The sequence below is a fragment of the Diospyros lotus genome, chromosome 1, assembly GCF_014633365.1.
Source record: "Diospyros lotus cultivar Yz01 chromosome 1, ASM1463336v1, whole genome shotgun sequence".
NCBI lineage: Eukaryota > Viridiplantae > Streptophyta > Magnoliopsida > Ericales > Ebenaceae > Diospyros > Diospyros lotus.
Genome location: NC_068338.1, coordinates 38650478 through 38671039, shown reverse-complemented (window position 1 = coordinate 38671039; position 20562 = coordinate 38650478). Strand labels below are relative to the sequence as shown.

The 20562-nt window shown below is 37.2% G+C and overlaps 2 protein-coding genes across 2 annotated transcripts; one reads left to right on the top strand and one right to left on the bottom strand.

The window, feature by feature from the left end:
* The first annotated feature begins 210 nt into the window (after positions 1-210).
* Positions 211-14585, top strand: LOC127800163 (uncharacterized). Its single transcript, XM_052334621.1, has 10 exons — positions 211-468; positions 561-721; positions 6069-6353; positions 6610-6739; positions 10247-10354; positions 10475-10577; positions 10661-10786; positions 12050-12243; positions 13013-13134; positions 14139-14585. The coding sequence occupies exons 1-9, from the start codon at positions 416-418 to the stop codon at positions 13101-13103; spliced, it is 1251 nt and encodes a 416-aa protein (XP_052190581.1). The 5' UTR covers positions 211-415; the 3' UTR covers positions 13104-13134; positions 14139-14585.
* A 617-nt stretch (positions 14586-15202) lies between these two features.
* Positions 15203-20085, bottom strand: LOC127800170 (F-box protein SKIP5). The gene is made up of 5 exons (XM_052334631.1): positions 19847-20085; positions 18115-18259; positions 17958-18036; positions 16347-16405; positions 15203-15727 (listed from the first exon to the last, which is right to left on the bottom strand). Exons 1-5 carry the CDS (start codon positions 19974-19976, stop codon positions 15364-15366), a joined length of 777 nt encoding a protein of 258 aa, XP_052190591.1. The 5' UTR covers positions 19977-20085; the 3' UTR covers positions 15203-15363.
* Between the last annotated feature and the right edge of the window lie 477 nt (positions 20086-20562).

Here is a 20562-nt window from a genome sequence, read left to right as displayed (position 1 = left end):
GATATAAATATAAATAATAAAATATGTATTTAGCCTTAAAGAGGGTGTTAATATCCCTGCCTCACACATACTTAAGCATTTCAAAACAAAATTTTTGTAAAGATTTTCTGTATTAATACATTTACTTAAAATTATGAATATGACTTTTAACATTAACTAAGTTTTGTGTTTCCATCCAGTATTCGATTTTACTTTTGTCTCTCCCCCAAAACAAAACCCTAATCTGAACTCGGATCGGACCCATCCGTTCAGCTTGGGCTTTGGAAGTACGCAATCAAATTCCTCCAACTCCACGGTCCCACTCCCGTCAACATAAGAAGGAATTTTCCTTTCCTTTTTAGGGATTCGATAGATAGCATCCAAACGGAGGAACAGTGTCGAGGTTGCAAGCTTCGGGTGAAATCCGTCGGGAGCTATGCCGGACGTGAATGCTCTCGTAAATGATTTCGTAATCAAGCTCCGAAAACGGTGAGTTAATGGAATTGACATTTTTCAGGTTTGTCTATTGTCCAGAGAGTTGAGTCGTGGGTTTGTGAAAAGAAACCCTTTCTTGTTTGCAGAAAAATTGAGGGTTCAAAGGCTACCGCCAAGCAGACGGCGGAGCTGCTCCGTTCGGTGATTTCGCAGCAGCGAATTCCGCACTCTAACCAGGCTCAGTCTGGGGCTCTGATTGATGCTGTAAAGGCTGTCGGACAGCAGCTCGTCGAGGCAAATCCCGTGGGTATGCACTCTATTCGTTTTCTCTATTTTAAATTGTTGATCTATCAGTTCACGATTCAATGTTGTCACGACATGTCTTGCGTACTCATGTGCAAGCATGTTGCTTAATTGCTTATCGAATACAGAGGAGATATATAATGTTCATGCTTAGGGTATTGGAAGTGACGGGGTCTGATAGTGTATGTTACTGTTAGTCCAACAGTAGATTTTTGTAATGAATGGGCTGCAGTAAAGATAATTAGAACCATAACACCCCAAGAGTTGGCCTGGTGTTAGGAGGCTATAATTGCCTCATTTGCAACCAGGGTTCAAACCTCCCTAGGGTGAGCTCATACATAGATTTCTATGAGGTTTCCCAGTGTGCATGATTTGTGGGATATTACGAGCTCACACTCAAAGTGTAGTGGCTGCAGATTTGCAGCAATAGGAGGAAAAAAAGATCATTAGAACCCTAACAATAATTAGAAGAAGATAAGGAGGAGTTGAAGAAAATTATGCATGTAGAAAGAATGGGCAAAATAACTTAACTAGTTTTCATATGCAGCAGTCTATAGCTTTAGCATGTATTTTCCCTGATCTTATTTTATCCAATAGATCTTTTTGTCACAGGCTGTTTGAACTTCCTAGGCAATTGAGGATACTTCCTAATAGAAAGACAAACCAGTGTGGGGACCAGATAAGACTCAAACTGCTAAGGAACATAAAGTTTCGAGTAATTCAGCACTAGTACACAGTGTCATTCCTCATTGGATACGAACTAATAATTCAAAAGAAAATAAATTATTATAAATTTTAGGTATAGGATTGCAAAAATATGTAACTAGGAATCTCTACGAGCGATGAGATCTAAACTGCATATATTCTAAAGCTTCTAACATCTTAAAAGTGACAGCATACACCTGTTATAGAAAATTAAGAAACTAAAAAAAAAAAAAACCATTATTATCTCATAAAATGGACATCTATTGATCTTCTTCCCACATGAACAAACTTTGGTGGTAAATCTTGCAATGGCTTATGGCCACTCCCATCTTCTAGAGTTGAATGACTAAGACATAACAATGGAAAGAGTTGAATGATGAATATTCTGTGAAATTTCAAAATCAATGAAAAAACATTCATAGCCCGATGATTGAGTAAATCATTATTTTTCTTGTTCTAGGAATGAACAAGCAAAATTTATGTACAAGACAAAACTAGTGGAAGAGTTTAAGGTTCAATTAACTTCATTTAATACAATTATAAGCTATTAATTTCCTTGGAAGTTTTAGATTTCCAGATAATAGCTAGACAATGTATACCATGTGAGAGATTGCCTGTCTTTGGCACCCTTACTCATGCATGATCCCCCCGTTTCTCAAATCCTATAATAAAGTTTAGAATGTGTGCCTCAAGAGACATACTACATGAAATGTGGTTCACAAATATGGAATGGTATCAATTATCAAAAGAACAAACATAAGGAGAGGTCAAATACAAAATAAAGATATAAACTGAATGCCTAATTATCTTAAAAGGGGAAAAAAAAGTGTACACACGATGCTCCAGTACTATGTTGGACAGTAATGATAGTTCTAGTTAAAATATTTGTCTTTTCTCACATATCACCCTCTAGCATCTGCGACGCAGCGTGTAGCGCGAGTGTGAAGAAAACACACCAAAATAAACTCTTGAAAGAGCAAACTTCAATGGCCGAAGCTTGGCTTTCAAGAAGACACAAAAACAAGACTGTTTTGCTAAGAAAACCCAAATAGGTTGCTGAAATTTGATTGATTAAAACTTGATTACAAACTCTAGATCCTAGGTATATTTATAGTGTTTGGCTAATCCAAATCCATCTAATATTTGAAAAACAAAATCCAACTAGAATTCTAATAGAAATAAATCCTAAATAAAAGTAAACTAGAATCCTAATAAAAATAAAACTCTAATCAAACATGAAATAGAATCCTAAATCAAGTAGAAATATGAAATAGAATCCTAAATCAAGTAGAAATATAAAATAGAATCCTAAATCAAGTAGAATTCTAAAACTTAAGAAGTATTAAAATAATATTATGGCACTACTATTTTGGTAATACTGTTCCGGTTTAGTTAGGTTGGCTTTGGGCCGAGTCTTGATTGGTGACCGCATCATTCACCTTCACTTAGGAAAAAATTCGATCTCGAATTTTGATCATGTTTAGACAAATCCACATCCGATAAGTACGAAGAGAGATTAGCCACTTTGAATGTTTAGAAATACCCATATGATTAGGCAAATCCACAAAATAATAATTGTCATTGGTCTTCTTTGGAATCTTGTAAGGACCATACTTTTTTGGCTTGAACTTGTTCTGCTTTCCTGCTGGAATTTGTTCCTTCTTCAAAAAGATCATAACTTCATCTCCAATCTCAAATACCTTGTGCTTTCTATGCTTGTCAACTGTCGCCTTATATTTCTTATTTGTGCAACTTTTGCTTGACATCTTCCTGAACCGATTGAACTTTTCTGCTAAGGGAACATGAGCAAAGACATTCCTCCCCTTCTTAGCCATATCAGCATTGGCATGGGTCCAATCATCGCCATGTTTGTTACCTTCTGCCTCCATTGCATTATTACTGTTAGATTGAGGACGTTGAACCTTCCATCTTGAGCACTTCTCTAATCTAGTAAATCTTATTGCCTTCGATTCAACCATGCCAGATCTTGAATAAACTGTAGAAGGATTTGCTACCATGACCTCCATCTCCTTTACAGTCGCAAGTCGATCAGAGGAAACACCACCATCCTTGGGTTGCGAAGCAATGCTTGAGCCATCAGGACTGGAAAATACCCCAGTATGAGTCAATAACCTTGGAGTTTCTGTCATGTTAGCAGCATAAATCAGACCTGAGTTTGCAAACGTTGAGGTTGCTGGGACAACATAATCTTTGAAATCAAGCTCCACTTTAGAAGCTTTGGTTTGATTCTTTTCCACTATGGGTAACAAAGTATAACGCACACCTTCTTTCTCAAACTGATATGTGTTCTTCCTACCCGAGTGCTTAGCATCCACATCAAATTGCCAAGGCCTCCCAAATAAAATATGGCAAGCATCCATATCAACAATATCACAATAGACTTCGTCGGAGTACTTACCAATAGAGAAAGGCACCCTGCAACGTTCATCCACATGTATGCTACTAACTTCTTTCATCCATCCAATCATGTAAGGGCTTGGATGTTTTTCAGGAGTTAACTGCATCTTTGCCACCACGTCTCTTCCTATGATGTTCTCTTGACTTCCACTATCAATAATTAACTCAAAGATTTTTCCTTTCACTGTACACCTCGTGCGAAAAAGTTTATGCCGTTGAGTAGTATCTTCATTCTTTTGAGATAGCATTAACTTCCTCACTACACAGGTATATTGCCCGTGTCCATAATCTTCTTCGTCATCCTTCCCATCAGGTTCGCAATATACTTCCTCTTCAGCAACATCTACCTCTTCCTTTTCTACAATGTTAACTGTTTTCCTCCTTGGACAATCACTAGATCGATGCCCAACCTCATTGCACTTGAAACATTTTAAAAGAATAGGCTTTGCATAAGGATTAGGGGATTTTGGAAGATTAGAAGTAGTACCTCAAATGTTTCCCCCCGTTGTAGCCTTATTAGGCTTGACTGTATGGGGTGGATTGGAGGGTTGCGCTCCTTGAACTGACTTGCCTTTATCAAAAGCTGGTTGTTTATTTTCATTCTCACTATACTGACGATAGTTGTCATTACGAGATCTCTCACTCAACATTAACTTAGCCTTTAAAGCTAAGTTCCTTGCTTCTTGCATACTCAGAACCATCTGAACCCCAATTTTATCACGAATAACATGCTTCAATCTATTCAAGTAACGAGCTGCTTGTTGATTGTCACTTTCTGACAATTGGTTTCTCTCCGCCAATCGCAGAAAGTCAGAGGTATATTCATTCACACTCTTCATTCCCTGTGCACATCTTTGATAAGCTTCAAACATATATTGTTCATAGTCAAGGGGCAAAAACCTACCTCTTAACAGCTGTTTCATTCATCTCCATGTCTGAACCGGCTGTCAGCCTTCCCTCAATCTCGTTTCTCTTAATCGTTCCCACCAAACAGATGCACCGCCCTTTAACCTGTAAGCTACTAACTTTACTTGTCGTTCATCTAGGATCTCCATGTATTCGAAAAAACGGTCAACCTTAGCGATCCAATCCAGGAACCCCTCAATATCAAGATCTCCACTAAAGGTAGGAATATCAACTTTTAGTTTATACTCATCGTTGCCCCAGTGGTTGTGCTGATGCGCATTCCTCCTAACCCCTCTACCACCAAGGTTAGCTATTGCTCGACCAAAATCATCCTCTTCATTGCTATCTTCAATCACTGGTCTTTTAGGGTTAACAAGGACATGATTAATGGGTGGTCTTCCCGCTCCGGCTTGATTCACCCCATTATTCAGGTTCCTATCATCATCAACTCGTAGTAAGGTGCCCAATTGGTTGCTATGTTGCTCTAATCGCTGCTGGATAGTACGAGTTACTTCCCGTTGTTCTTCGATTGCTCTCCAAACTGCGGACAACCCCTGATCACCGTCACGAGGCTGGTTGCTACCGTTACCTTCAAGATTGGCCATCTGATTGGTTGATTAACCGCTTTGATACCACCTGATGCAACGTGTTGCGCGAGTGTGAAGAAAACACACCAAAATAAACCCTTGAAAGAGCAAACTTCAATGGCTGAAGCTTGACTTTCAAGAAGACGCAAAAACAAGACTGTTTTGCTAAGAAAACCCAAATAGGTTGCTGAAATTTGATTGATTAAAACTTGATTACAAACTCTAGATCCTAGGTATATTTATAGTGTTCGGCTAATCCAAATCCATCTAATATTTGGAAAACAAAATCCAACTAGAATTCTAATAGAAATAAATCCTAAATAAAAGTCAACTAGAATCCTAATAAAAATAAAACTCTAATCAAATATGAAGTAGAATCCTAAATCAAGTAGAAACATGAAATAGAATCCTAAATCAAGTAGAAATATAAAATAGAATCCTAAATCAAGTAGAATTCTAAAACTTAAGAAGTATTAAAATAACATTATGGCACTACTATTTTGGTGATACTGTTCCGGTTTAGTTGGGTTGGCCTTAAGCCAAGTCTTGATTGGTGACCGCATCAATCTGGAAAGATAAACCAAGAAACTAAATGAGTATATAGGTGAAGCTATTTGAGGTTAAGCAGCCCCATAATTAGAGTGTTTACATAATGTTAGGCCTATGGGCCAAACAATGTAGATTAAGACTTACACATGTACTATTAGTTATATTATTGCATGCACTGGATTGCAGAGCTCGCTGTTGGTAATATCGTGAGGCGCATTTTACACATCATCAGAGAAGAGGATCTTTCTCTCACTACGGCTGCCATTGGTGGGTTGAGTTTGCCTGCTGCAAGTGATGATGATGATGATGTTGATCGAGATGATCATCCAGTTTTGTCGGCTGCAGCTGTTGCTGCTGCTGCTAGAAGCACTCTAAGGCCACCATCCTTGCAGACACTTCTTGAAGACGTCCCTCATTCAGCAGCTATTCCTCATACTTCTTCTGGGGGTGATTCTGAAGGAAAAAGCAAATGTAAGTTCTTTATTCTTCTATCTTCTGGAGAATTCTTATATCATTCATCTGGGGTATGAAGACTTGAAGAGTGTAACAAATAGAACTGATCATTAATGTTATCATTCATGTGAATGTGCCTAACAATCCTTGAACATATTTCATTGGCTAATCTTGATCGGGTTGTTTATAATAGTGTCAAAGGAGGGAGAGTGTGTTTGTGAAAAATTAAATTGAGCTGTCTGTGAATTGATAGTGAAGGTTATATGCCTTACAGCTGCTGATAAAAGTTCGAGGAGCCGAAAGCTAAAGCATAATGTTATTGAGGCAGTTAATGAGCTTATTCAAGATATTGGCACTTGCCATGAGCAGATTGCTGAGCAAGCTGTGGAGCATATACATCACAAGTACCTCTCTTACAAACCTTGAATACATATTGTTTTATCTCTTCAAGTTGCCTGTTCGAATTTAATTGCATATACATAATGTTCTATGATAACATGTACTGTCAATATGATTTACGTAATTATATTTAATTTTTTGTGCAATTTTTCCGTATTATGGTCTTATGTTGTTTTGGTTTAGAAGTTATTGATTGTTACCTGCATTTTAAATGTCTATATCTGTTTGATATGCCATTTCAAACAAACACATTGATTTAACATTTTCTATCAAATTCACTTTGATGGTCATTTATGTCAAGTTAATTGATTAGTTTTTTTTTTCTTTTTTCTTTTTAACTTAATCCTCTTTTCCTCTGCTATATAGTCCTTTGATTTGAGTTATGAAGAGAGGTGTGAAATTTACAACAACAACAACAACATATCCAGCCTTTATCCCACTATGTGGGGTCAGCTACATGAATTCTAGACTTCCATGTATTTTTGTCTTTTGTCATATCCTCATTTAGATCCATATATTTCATATCAAATTTTAATGTCTCTCCCAAAGTCTTCTTGGGTCTACCTCTACCTCTTTTTGTGACTAATTGTTCCATTTCATCAACTCTCCTCACAGGAGCATCTCTTAGTCTCCTTCTCACATGACCAAACCATCTTAATCTAGTCTCTCTCATCTTCTCCTCGATTGGCACTACTCTTACTTTATTACGAATAACTTCATTTCTAATTTTATCATTTCTTGTATGTCCGTACATCCATCTTAACATCCTCATCTCCGCTACACTCGTCTTTTGCTCATGCTGGTATTTGACTGCCCAACATTCTGAGCCATACAGCAAGACTGGTCTTATAGCTGTCCTATAAAATTTTCCTTTCAATTTTAATGGGATTTTACCATCACATAACACCCCCGATACATTTCTCCATTTTAGCCAACCTGCCTTAATTCTATGTGCAATATCCTCGTGGATTTCTCCATCTTTTTGAATCACTGATCCCAAATATCGAAAATGGTCTTTTCTTTGTAAGATAGAGGTGTGAAATTTAAGGGTGGAAAATGCATCACTCCGAGGGCCTGTGTTAGGATGCCGTAAATGAATATACTTGTGAAGTCTTGCCATATATATGAATATATTCATGAACTGGTGAATTCCTTTAGTTTTGACACACATTAGAAAGTCGAAGTTGGTTTGCCATCTTTTGAATAAGTGCCCTTTCGTTGAAGTGGTATCCTTTCTTTGAATAAGATGGTCTAGGTAGGTGCTTTCTGCATTTTCTAAGTTTTTTTAAAAAAAAGTCCTTGTGGAAACAATGTGGATTAAATGAAATGGTTATCAATTAGATATACTTGTGTATAGATCTGTTTTTCATTTGGTAGGGTTCTCTGGTGTCAGTTGTGCATGATGTTAGGGGAAAAATGGATATCAATTTGATATAGTAAATTGCTTAACAATATTTATGGTGCAGATAAGTAAAGGACAGACATCACTGGGACTGTTTTATTTTCTTGTCTTTTGGAATTTGTCATGGGTTAACTTAAAATCTATGCTTGAGCAAGCTTTTGTAACGAATATGCTAGTTAGTGACAGCAAATTAACTTTGAGAAATGCTTCAGAATATAAATGCAAGCAAAACTAGAGTTCAACACAAGGAGCCTGAGTTTAGCAAAATTAGTAGCATTCTTTAAGCTAAATGAAGCTTAATGGCCTAAGGAAACCGTGAGTGCTTATTTTGATGTATTGTCCCTTGATTATATGCATACATATCTATATATAATGAGGGGTGGAGGATGATATTGTTCATTGAATCAGAAAAGGATGGAATGAGGATGAAGTTTTATGTGGTATGTATGACATTGACATCTTTTCAAGCTGAAGGAAGAATAGCTGCAAGGTCAGGTGTGCTTTGTAGTATTAAAATGTAACATTAGGAAACATTGTAAATATGCCAGTAAGTAGAATAAGGATACTCTGATTATGAATGAAATAAAATAAAGATAGAAGAAGAAAATGAGCAGTTTTTGGTAGTTGGAAGTGGCGTTAGTCAACTTAGTACAGGAATAAATCTTTTGTAATGGTTTGCTATAGGCCACCATCCCAGTAAACTAATTTGATAACGTGCTTTTGTTTAAGATGGAGGAGCGAAAAAGACATCAAGAAGGCCAAAAGGAACGTCAAAGGTGGACCTAAGAAAGGACACCATTTTTTTAGAGTTAATAAAGGGTACAAGCTGTTAAAGAGCTGATGAGCGTGATGATCCATGTTGCCAGGTCCCAAGAGTTGATTGATGTTATACTGTCTAATTCTATCTTCTCTTTTCATTTTTTCCCTTTTCCTTGGTTATTGAGAGGAGACACCCATTTGGATCCTGAGAGGGGTCTGGAATTCATCATGGTATGAGATCCTGATGGCTTTATCTCCAAAATTATTTTCCTTTCTTGAGGTTTCCTAAGATGAATTCTATTTGCTTGGGGGCAATCCTGTCACCTTCTTTTGAAGTGGAGGATTCACATTCATGCCATTTCTTCCAGTTTGCTGGAAGCTTTGACTATCTAATGGTAGCCAGTTTACTTGCTGCTTTGCATGCCAAAACAAGAGCCAGAATCTGGTTTTGTATTGTAAGTAAACTGTCTCTTCTGCTATTACTTCATCTGTCATCATCATTATTATCATCACAAGTTTTGATCCCGCTACGTGTGGTCAGCTACATGGATTTTAGCTCTCCATTCATCTACCCATGGCCATATATTCTGTAAGGGTATTATATCCCATGTCATGCCTAAGGGTTTTCCATAAAGTTTTCTTAGGTCTTCCTCTACTCCTTACTTTATCTGTATCCTTATTTGATATTTCCTTAATTTCCACTTCCTTTTGTTCTCTGGCTTTTTGGTCAGAGCTTTATCCCTTTTTTGCTAATTGATCATGCTTCTCAGAGACAGAAGATAATGCGTCAGTAGATTTGGAGTTCTTGAAATTTTTGACTTTTTCAAGGGATTGATGCAGCAACTGAAATATGTACTGGTTACCATTATTTTCTTCTAGAAGAATCCACTGTTTGAATCAACTGGAAAAGCTGCTACTTAAAAATGCTTGCTGTCAGTTAAACATTCTAATTGTGTTAGGGATTGTAATTGGTAGTTGGTGTTCTAGGTGTTTGTTCTCTGATGAGCATTGTGGAGTATATGATAAATGTCTTAAGCCTTGCTGTGTGCTTATTGGATATAATTCCTTAACATGATCCGAGGATGGTCACAGCTTTCAAAGTTTCCATCTAAGGTTCAGAAGGATGTTACTATCTCCAGTTCATTTGGATTTTTTTAGTAGCATCCTGCTGAGAAAGAAATTATATCTACTAGCATGGCATACTGGACTGACATACAGCGTTTCTCCTTTTACCTTCCCTCGCATCCTGGATCTTCCTCTGCATTTTAATCCATGTCATCCTAAGAAAGGATTGAACATTTTAATTTTTATTTTGATTCTATTTTACTATAAAGTGTCATTTTCTTTTCAGCGAAGTAATTTTGACATTAGGCAATTCAACAACAGTAAGCGAGTTTCTTTGTGCTGCAAATGAGAAAAAAAGGTCATTTCGGGTATTTGTTGCTGAAGGTGCTCCAAGGTTTGTATGAGCTGTAAGCTCTTATTTGCTAGAAGGGATTGTTTGTAGCATCTTTAATTTTCAAAATTTTCTTCTAAGATCTTTCATAATTCATTTATGGTGATTTGGTGCTTCAATTAGATATCAGGGCCATGTTCTTGCAAAAGAATTGGCTTCAAGAGGATTGCAGACTACAGTAATTATGGACTCTGCTGTTTTTGCCTTGATTTCCCGAGTAAACATGGTATGCAACAACCTAGGGTTTTATACCTTCCCTTCTGGTCTGCATTTCCTTGACATCTTTTAACTTCATTTTGTCAATCAAAGGTTATTGTTGGAGCTCATGCTGTCATGGCCAATGGTGGGGTTGTAGCACCTGTTGGGTTAAATATGGTTGCATTGGCAGCCAAAAGGCATGCCGTCCCTTTTGTCGTGCTTGCTGGCATTCACAAGGTACTTTGTATTTACAAAAGCCTCATTGGCACATTGCTTCACAAGATCAAAGAAACCTGCTTTGTTTGGCTGCTAACTATTACAAATTAGTTCTGAAAATCTTCATTTCTTTTAGCCCTAAAGTGAAACTAACATTTCATGTGATGGAGAAGACTGTCAATTAATGAAATTTAACTATACAAGCTTGATCAATATTATTTCTATTATAACAGAAGCCAGTGTTACCTTTATGAATTGAAGTTCTGATTCTTCCGTTCTGGAAGTATTTCCAGCCATAACCCATCACCCCTTTCCCTTGGACTTTGGCATTAAGGCCTGAGACTCCACCATGAATAGGAGTCGTCAAGCTACTAGGAGGAGGCATTAACCTTAAACCCTAAATCTCCCTTCCAAGCTCCAGCAGCCAATAAGGCCTAGCTCTCTTCCTTCCTAGCTCCAATAGGTATGTGTGCTTGATGCTTACCTGCAATTCTCAACTCACCACTACAATCCTTGAAGTCATGGTGGGCATGTCTTTGATGGAATGGATTTCAGCCAAACCCTTCCGTGGATATGCCAGTTGGTAGAGCTTCTCCTGGCCTTAAAAATCTCTTAAATAGGATGTTAGATGATATGTTTGTGGCTTTCTTTTGGCCTTGTTGGGATTTTGTTAAAGGAGTTGCTATTGGGAGTGATAGTGAATATTATTTGGTGTTGGAGGTCAGGGTGTTTGAGAAATGACCAAGTGCCACCTCTTTTCCTAGCAAAGGATGGACAGAAGACATCAAAGCTTGCGAACCTTTTAGTCTTATGGTGTTGTATATAATTTGTTTGCAAGGTGTTGGCCTGCCGGTTGAAGGAAATGCTACTAAACTGGTTCTTGAATCCTTGAATGACTTAATAGATATAGAAAGATTGTGATGCAGTTTCAGAAAATGAAAGCCTGTTTTTGAGATTTAGGAGCAGGAAGCGGATGTTGACTTATGAGTTATTTTGGGAAGGCTAATATGAGTGTCATAATGGTTCTTTCATTTGGCTTTTCATGTTGGAAAGTTTTCTGGTTGGTTGCTTGATGGGATTAAGGTTGATGGTTCTTCTTAATCATTGCTTGTTTCATTTCTTGTTCCAGCAAATGTAGTTGCTTATTAATTTTGGTAGGTGCTAGACCTACATTCTTAAAAGTTTTTTTTTTAAATTTTTTTTTGGAGCTATATGTCACTAAATTGCCTTATTATTGTTCTGATTTAAACGTTCATTCTTAATGTTGTGTGGCTTACATGACAGTTGTGCCCCTTGTATCCTCACAACCCAGAGGTCTTACTCAATGAGCTAAAGTCACCTTCTGATCTTCTGGACTTCGGAGAGTTCTCAGATTGCATGGATTTTGGAAGTTCTACTGGTTCCCCTCTTCTTCATGTCATCAATCCTGCATTTGATTATGTACCGCCAAAGCTTGTTAGTTTATTCATTACAGACACGTAAGTTCACCATTTTATTATCATTTCCTAGGACTTCAAGGATTCATAGCACCCACTTGCTTACAGCTTGTGTTCTAATTTATTTGTTTTTCTTGTTTCCACGTCCAAAACGAGGAAAACCTTGGAGACATCATCTTTTTTATATAATTTTCATTCTTGTATGAGAAACTACTTTTGGAACCAGTGAAAGCAAAACTTTGATACTTGTTTTTTGGCAATTTCAGAAAGCAGTTTATCTCAAACTAATTTACTGAATACATTCTTCAGAGTTAATACATGGAAGTCTAGAACTCATGTAGCCAACCTCACACAGTGGGATAAAGGTTGGATATGTTGTTATTGTTGTTTATTCTTCAGAATTAATCTGGTTTCAGAACTAGAAACAATTTTTGAAACTGTAACCAAATGGACTGGTAAAAATTTTAAAATTTGACCTATTATATTCATTTTAATTTGTGGAATCTTGCTATGCTATTGTCATAAATCCATGTTTTGTAGGTACATGAAAAAAGCAGAAAACACATGAATTTATTTAAAAAGCTTTGTTTGGTGAAACTTTAACTCCACACAACTGTTTCCACTTTTATTATGTTAGGTTTGAAGTAGCTTTTCAAACTTTGTAGCTTTGTTCAATCCCACAGAACTGAAGAGCCAGTATATGAACCCTTATATTTGCTGATGCCTCACCTTTTTATTTTATATATTCACTTTTAACTGCTTATGCAATGCTTTGCTGGAAATTTTTACTGACGGTTTGTTTACTTTATAGAGGTGGGCATAATCCATCATACATTTATCGTCTCATTGCGGATTATTATTCTGCCGATGATTTGGTATTGCAACGGAGACTTGATTCTTGAAATTGACTTAAGACTTTGGACCATATACTTGGTAAGTCATTCATATTGTTTAATTTATTTGACATCCATGAATCGCATTGTTTGCATTAGCTTCAGAATATTACTTAACAAGTAATGAGTGGGGCTGTCTGGTATGGCTCAGACTAGAGTAAGAAACACGTGCCCAGACCGCATAGGCACGACCTACGGTTATTGAGTTGTGAAGTTCACGGGAATATCAGGTTTACCCACAGGCATGGGGCAGGGCGGGGCTCGCTTGCCTTCTCATCCTCTTAAAATTCCAATCTCCTCCTCCTTACCCCACCTTGACAAACCCCTTGAAGAAAAGGAATTTTTTTTTTGATGATTATTTTTACTTTAACTTGACTAGTATATTTATAATGCTGTAAGCTTTAGTCTTTACCTAAAATTCAGGGGAATTAAGTTTGGAAAACGAATTCTTGCAGAATATTACTTTCATTCTGCCGTTGTTTCCAGTACTAAATTTCCATTCAACATATTATGATGATGGATTTTAATTTAAGTCAGCTCAAGTAAGAATAATAAAAATTTATTGAAACATTTTCAAAACGAAATCAATCCTTGGTACAAATACGCCTGAGACATGCAAGTGTACGCCTTTCATTCTTCGTCTAAATGTTAGTTCTTCTTCCCATTGGTGCAAATAAACTATGGGTTGCTGGAGGTGGATACCCATTGTTGGCTCTGCAAGATGAAGGGTGCTGGTTTGCCACATGGGACATGACATCTAATCGAATAATTAGCTGGGGTCAACCAGTTCAGTCGGGGAACGGGCAGGTCCATGGTCTTCTAATTATAATGGCCTACTCAAACACCAATCCTTGTATTGCATGCGTTCAATTATAAAGGCGGTTCATTTTTAACTGTTGTAAAATTTTAAAATGTTTTGAGCCATACGAACCCAATTTTTGATAGTGAAAATTGCAGCTTTGTTCTAAAAAATTCTTATCGGTATCAAGGATAGGTTTTCTTTGGCAATGATTAGTGATCATCTTGTGGTTGCCCAATTCTCAGGTAGGCCGCGAATCTGCTGCATAATAAACAGGGGGTGTACTCGTGCTGTTTGAACGAGTTGGGTCTCGAGGAAAATGCATTTATGAGGTAATTAAGCACGTGGAGAAGAAAAAGATAGAGAAGGGGGAATGGCGGAGTTTTTAATCTCTCTTTTCATTCATTTTTGTTTGAATGAGATGCGAAAGGTGTAACGAGAGGGAATAGCGTATCATCTGGTCCAAATTAGATATTACCCTAGCAAAGTCAAATTAGTGAGTGAAAACAGGAAGTGGTTGTTTCTTTTTTTATATTTTATTCCCTGGCAACTTAGTTTTGAGAATTTTTTGTGGATTTGTGGTGTCTCACTTCAAATATGGCTCTTGCTGGGTATATTTTGTGGATGCGCATGGGGAAAGGCCTTGAAACAGCTGTGAACTGAATCTATTTCAGGTCATGATTTTATTCTTAGTTTGGAGTATGTCTTGCATCAAACCTTATATATCATAGTGTAAATTATTATGAGTCTTAAAATCAAAATGCGGATGAATGGCAAAAAGAAAACACCCCACTCATACTCATGAAATTACAAGACTGCCCCTTTCTGCTACGGTTAATGAAGACAAAACGGATTTTCATGGAATTCCCCAATATTGATTATTTTAAGATTAATGCAAGATCGTTCGACAGTATATTTGAAACTTGTCAGGGACATTATTGACATGGGCAAAAACTGTATGTTAGGATTCACACCTGGGTAACGCTAGCACCAAAGTTGTTAAGAGTTATTATTGATGCTATGAGTAGCTAGCTACAAGACTTCACCATATTTGCTTCTGCCTTACTAAATTTCTAGGAAAAGAGGGAAGCAAATGGCAGCTCTCCTTTCTCTCAAAACTTTCCACGTCAATTAATAAGCCCTCCGACGTGAATGTTCTTGTTCTTGCAAGCCAAGCCAAGCCAAGCCAAGCCAAACAAAGTACCTGGCAGGGCTTCTAATTCACAATTGATTATTGTGAAAGGTGGTTGGTTCATAAAAGTTCCCCACCTTCAAATTGAGAGTCGCCCAAATGGTGTAAACTAATAAATGATTCAGAAAAAGTAGATTAACCATTAAATCATGGCATAGTGAACCCCATAATTTACACCAAATCCATACAGTAAACGTTTATCCTAGAGATAAAAACAGCCAACACGACAGCATACCATCCACACAGAAACAATGCAACAATGAAGCATAGCTGATTGGTCATTCAGAAAAGCTCTGCATCTGTTCTACATCAAACCAGAAAAAGACCGAAGTTCGAGCATAAATGACTCGAACCCGCTGCAGCGAGAGGGTTCCACTGGTTAAAACGGCTTTCGCGCCTCCTTCGATACGAGTTCGAGAAACCGAGACACCATCACCGCGACCCTTAACTAGTGACCGGAATACCTCAGAACTATTAGCTGTGCTCATTATTGGATAGGAAAGGTGGTCTAAGGGATTGGATTCGCATTGGAGAATACAGCCATCGATAATCAGCCTCCCACTCCTATGAAGCAAGCAACAGCCCAGCTCCGCCTTCACCGTCAGGTTTGCCAATTTACAGGTAGACAAGAACTCCAATGCACTGCTCAAACACAGGAAATAATGTATAAAACATTTCTTATGTGTTGGGAAAAACAATGGCAGCAGTGATGTTTCTCCAGTTGTCATGTACCACAACCAGCTTTATTCGAAAGGGCTAACTTAAAGCTAATTTTTGAAATTTTCAAATTTCTAAGTGTACTAATAATGTGAGGTTGGGTCATAGCATAATCCCGTCCTTTCAAGTTGGTGGTGTTACAAGTCGACTCTAAAACGATTGGACGACAATCACATGTTTGCCTGAGGGCAGTACTTATCCCATTTGGTATAAATTCTGGGAATGTAGGTGCCAAAGCAAGTTTTCGTTTATAAACCTTAAAAACTAAAAGAGCCGCCAAACTATTATATCCTCAACCAAATCTTATTCAGATTGGAAATGTTAAATCATAAAATCCAATGTGTAAACTAAAAACAGTAAGAGAACTGATAGAGATTGTCACGGTGCCAAGAGATCAAGCATGCTCATGCTTTTTGCTCACCAGTAATGACTTTCACAAGGGTAACTGAAACCCACCAGTTTGAAACCTGCTTCTAAGATATTTTACATGATGAATTTACAATAAGCATAGTCAAGAAAGGAATAACATGAAGAATTTTCTAACCTGTCTGAACCTCTGGTACAGATAAGTATTGTATCATCTGCAAGCTCACCTCCACCAATCTGAACAGAAGTTGAGGTAAAAAGTGCAAACCGTAATATCTTGCGTTCAAAATTTATTTCTCTTTCATTTTTAGTTAAATTATTGGAGCAAGTATGCCTACCAAGTTAATCAAGAAATATGCATAAAGAATTTTGGCACTCATGTGAAACAGAAGAAGCCCAAAAGGAAGCTTAAAGTAACATAGTCTCTGTTCACGTCAGAAGGCACTTTGCACTTCATGCACATGGAGGATCTCCATCCAAGTTTCATGTGTATGCGTTAGCATGTGTGGCTTGCTAAACATTGGTAGGAAGAATTAACAGCATTCAAGTAGCTCTTTTACAGGCACTATTTTGCAAATGAATGCATAATAAGAATGAAGCCCTGTTATGTTACATATTCTAAATGTGGTAATCTATCCTATAAATGATACTAATAGGATATATGGTGGTAATTCTTTTTTGACAATGAGACACAATAAACCAATACAATGTGCTAATAGTTCCCTTTTTTTGTTTTTTTTGCAATTAATCATGTAAAAGGAACACATGGCTATGCTGGTGGCCAGTTTTGTTTTTTGGAAACAAAAAATTGTCCTCTGAAAACTAGGGATGGCAGATTAGACCAACAAAATAGGCCTGATCCCCAATCTAATAGGAAGGATTTAGGATCTACATTATATATAATCTCAAGCTTGTTTCAGCTTGTTTCAGTCATATATAATATTCTCATATGACTCTACTATACAATAATAATGCAAATTTTTCCTTTATTACGCGGGAAACATTTGAGTTTTGCTTCTCTAATTTTTTGTAGAAAATTCATGTTCATTTAATTACATAGCTGAAAAAGATTTTTTTCGCCTTTTTTTTTTAACACTTAAGTCCTAAATAATTTAAATAATCCTAAATCCACAATCCAATCCTGCTTAACTTGGGCCAGGGAAAGGTTGGCTGCAGGGTATGGGATGGGGGAAGGGGTGTTCAAACTTTCACAACCATATGATCTGGATATTGGAAGAGTTTTTCCAATTATGGTAGGGGTAGGGTATAGCTAAAGTTATCCCAGATCTGACCTTGTTCACATCCCTAAACATAAGTATATTCTTTCTTTGTAATAATTAGTTGTTTTTAATTACCTCAGTATGAACAAAGAAAACTCCAGTGGTTGGGTAGCTAAAATGGTGGGAAACCTCCTGGTGAAAAAATGAATAGTGTACTTTTCAAAATTTAGATATTTACTTAGATGAATTCAAAGTAAGTCTACTGATTGATTAAGTTGAAACCATGTTAACATCTGACATGATAAATTGTGTTCACGAACAAAGTTAAATGACTTTATATGTTTTAGCTTTACCACGACTTGACCTAAAAATAATACTTACTGAATGTTAGTGCTCTCATTAAAATAAGTCTGCATATAAATGTAAGCTTCTTCATAATTACTGCCAAAATTTGGCTGTACATTGAGACAACCTTGATTAGATAAGCAACATGGTTATAAATATAGCCCAAGTTAAATATATAATCTTGCACAATCGTGCTAATTCATAGGGAAAAGCCTCAGGCATACCAGACAAAGGGGCTTCTTAATCTGAATATTAGATGCCAGATGAGTCCCACCCGCTGCAATCAGAATGGTGTCACCAGGCCTACATGCACAAAATCTTTTTGACATTTACATACTTTGCGACCTCAAATTCAATAAAAACATATTCAACAGTGCTAGCCTTGCAGTAGAGACGGCTGTTTCTATGTTGGGGAAAACTCCAGGCTGAGATAAATCTTTGGCAGACCGATCTACTCTCAGCCAAAGACGAGGATGACATGCCAGGAAATGCCATCTGTGGCAAACGAGGGCGGTGTTATACCGATCTGCAAACTCAATAACAATTCATGAAAGAGACCACATGAAATTGTATAATTCTAGCCTTTGTTTTAATATACAAAATTAGACCACATGGTATTCAGAGAAACAAGCTTCTTAGACCAGGTTAGTAGCAATATAACATAATAGGGGGGAAAAAACCAAATCATCATCACAAGCCTTAATCGTACTAGGTCAGGTAGGCAAAATGAATTCTAGATCCCCAATCTGTGTCCAGAGATCATGTTAAAGAACTGATAATTTTTATGTTAGCCATCAGATACCTAATGTAACGCTCCTCTTTTATCAAGAAAAATCAAAGCATTTCAAGTATCATAGATGATCTGTAACATCACAAGGTAAAACAACAAAAAAGCCCTTTTCCAAGACTCCAATAGTATGCTTGGATTCCCTCCAATATGATATTGTCACTGTACCATAGTAGGTCTTACCAACCATCTGAATGATCCTACCAAGTCACAAAGCACAGTGTTGGTTCATGCTCAATTAAATACCAATGTATGCAATGCCTGTGCATACTATTTTAAAGGAGCCTTTTGGAAAACATGAATGTTTATCACAGAGGGTAAAACTCCAGCAGTATGGATGGCAACCCGCATGGTTGACCTACAAACTACAACTCAAAGATTACAGGTTTGAAAAAAATCCAATCATCCATATTAACACGAAGCACCTGGGCCCTTGTATCTGGTTCTATTATGTGTCTGATAGAGGACAAGTTTGGGAATCACTCTAGTGGTGGGCCTAACTATTATGTGGGGAAACAGAAAAATAGGATGTTGTGACAGTTCCTAATTGGTTTACATTGATGAAAGGTCAACAAAAGTAGAGGCTTAGACAGAAGCTTGAATGCAACAAAGAGGTAACTTTTTGTGGATGTATTTAGGCAAGAATGGAGGCTTTTTAAGGCTGTGAACAAATAACGACAGGCTTGCAAAGTATTGAAGCTTCTAACTAGGGTGGTGCATGGATAGAACAAGGGCTATATTGGATCAGGTCTTGTTATCGCTTTAAATACTTCAAGCAATGTACAAGACAATTTCGAGAAGTTTCATAAACCAGGGCTCTAGAATGTACTTCGAGAATACATGCAAGTCTAGATATTGAGAAAATGTGGTCTTTATGCTTAGTAAGAGACAAATTGGAGAAATGGGGTCTTCAAAGTACTAAAATCAAAGGCCCAGAATAAGAAGCTGAGAAAGAATTTTGAAGTGGAGAAACATGTATAGCCTTGCAACGAGAAAGTAACAAAAAATAGGGTTCTTGAGCTAATAAACAGAAGTATGCTCACAAAAAATTTCTATTCATCCGCAGATTGATGCTACCATTACAATTGGGTCTTCACCACATGTAGACGGCACCGTGCAAATATAAGTGTAAAGTAAACGACAAAAACCAGGGTTTTGGAATGTACTTGAAGAATACACGAAAGTAGAAGTATTCGGAAAATCTGATTAACAGACAAATCGAAGAACTGGGTTCTTCAATCAATTGAAAAAAAAAAAAACAAAGGCCCAGAATAGAGATGATAGAGAAATTGAAGTAGAAAGGAGAAAGAGTATGTGGCAGGATACCTGGAATCGGGGCTAGGAAGCTGAAGATGTGCATGAGACAGCCATCGTCCAGATTGTTTATATGTGGCGAAGACGCCGTCAACGACTGTTTCGTGAATCGCTTCGACTTTCGCTCCTCCTCCATTCCCATTTCAATTCCGATTCCCTCAATGCCAGTTCAGCTTTGGGGATTTTGCCCGGCCCACCCCCTCCGTTTCCACCTCTGCTGCTCTCTTATCAGTTCTTGATTTTTCACCCTTGTCCGATTGATGTCACCTGAGAGGCACATCTGCCAGGCCCGACTTGTGACCCGACCCGACGATAAATTTTTTTTTAGAGTCATGTTACATGTACATCATTTTTGTATATCTTGGGCTACACAAGATGTATCAATGACAAAAATATCCTGCGCCTCTCCATGCGCCTCACGCGCCTCTATGCGCTTCAGAGGGATATTTTTGTCATTGATACACTTTTGTGTAACTCAAAGTGTACACAAAGGTGTACCAATAGCATTTTTCTTTTTTTTATCCGTCATCGTGAAAATAAAGTAATTTCTTAACCAAAAATTATTTTTTTAATCATATTAATTAATGTAGAATTATTGTTTTTAACATGAGCTTTATTGTTAACAGTGAGTTGTAAACGGAGGAGAGTTAGCATGGGATTTTCATTTATAACGTCATGTCATGTCATAAAAGTTTTAATTTTTAAAATTTATTTTCATTAAAAACATA

Bases quoted from the DNA above. Each gene is read 5' to 3' on its own strand.
- LOC127800163 (XM_052334621.1), top strand. From the start codon at position 416: ATGCCGGACGTGAATGCTCTCGTAAATGATTTCGTAATCAAGCTCCGA. The intron at 722-6,068 runs GTATGCACTCTA...ACTGGATTGCAG, and splicing joins CGTCGAGGCAAATCCCGTGG to AGCTCGCTGTTGGTAATATC. The intron at 10,355-10,474 runs GTTTGTATGAGC...TGCTTCAATTAG, and splicing joins GTTGCTGAAGGTGCTCCAAG to ATATCAGGGCCATGTTCTTG.
- LOC127800170 (XM_052334631.1), bottom strand. From the start codon at position 19,976: ATGGGAATGGAGGAGGAGCGAAAGTCGAAGCGATTCACGAAACAGTCG. The intron at 18,037-18,114 runs GCTAGCACTGTT...TTGTGCATGTAG, and splicing joins ACAGCCGTCTCTACTGCAAG to GCCTGGTGACACCATTCTGA. The intron at 16,406-17,957 runs GTATGCCTGAGG...ACTTCTGTTCAG, and splicing joins TTAAGAAGCCCCTTTGTCTG to ATTGGTGGAGGTGAGCTTGC.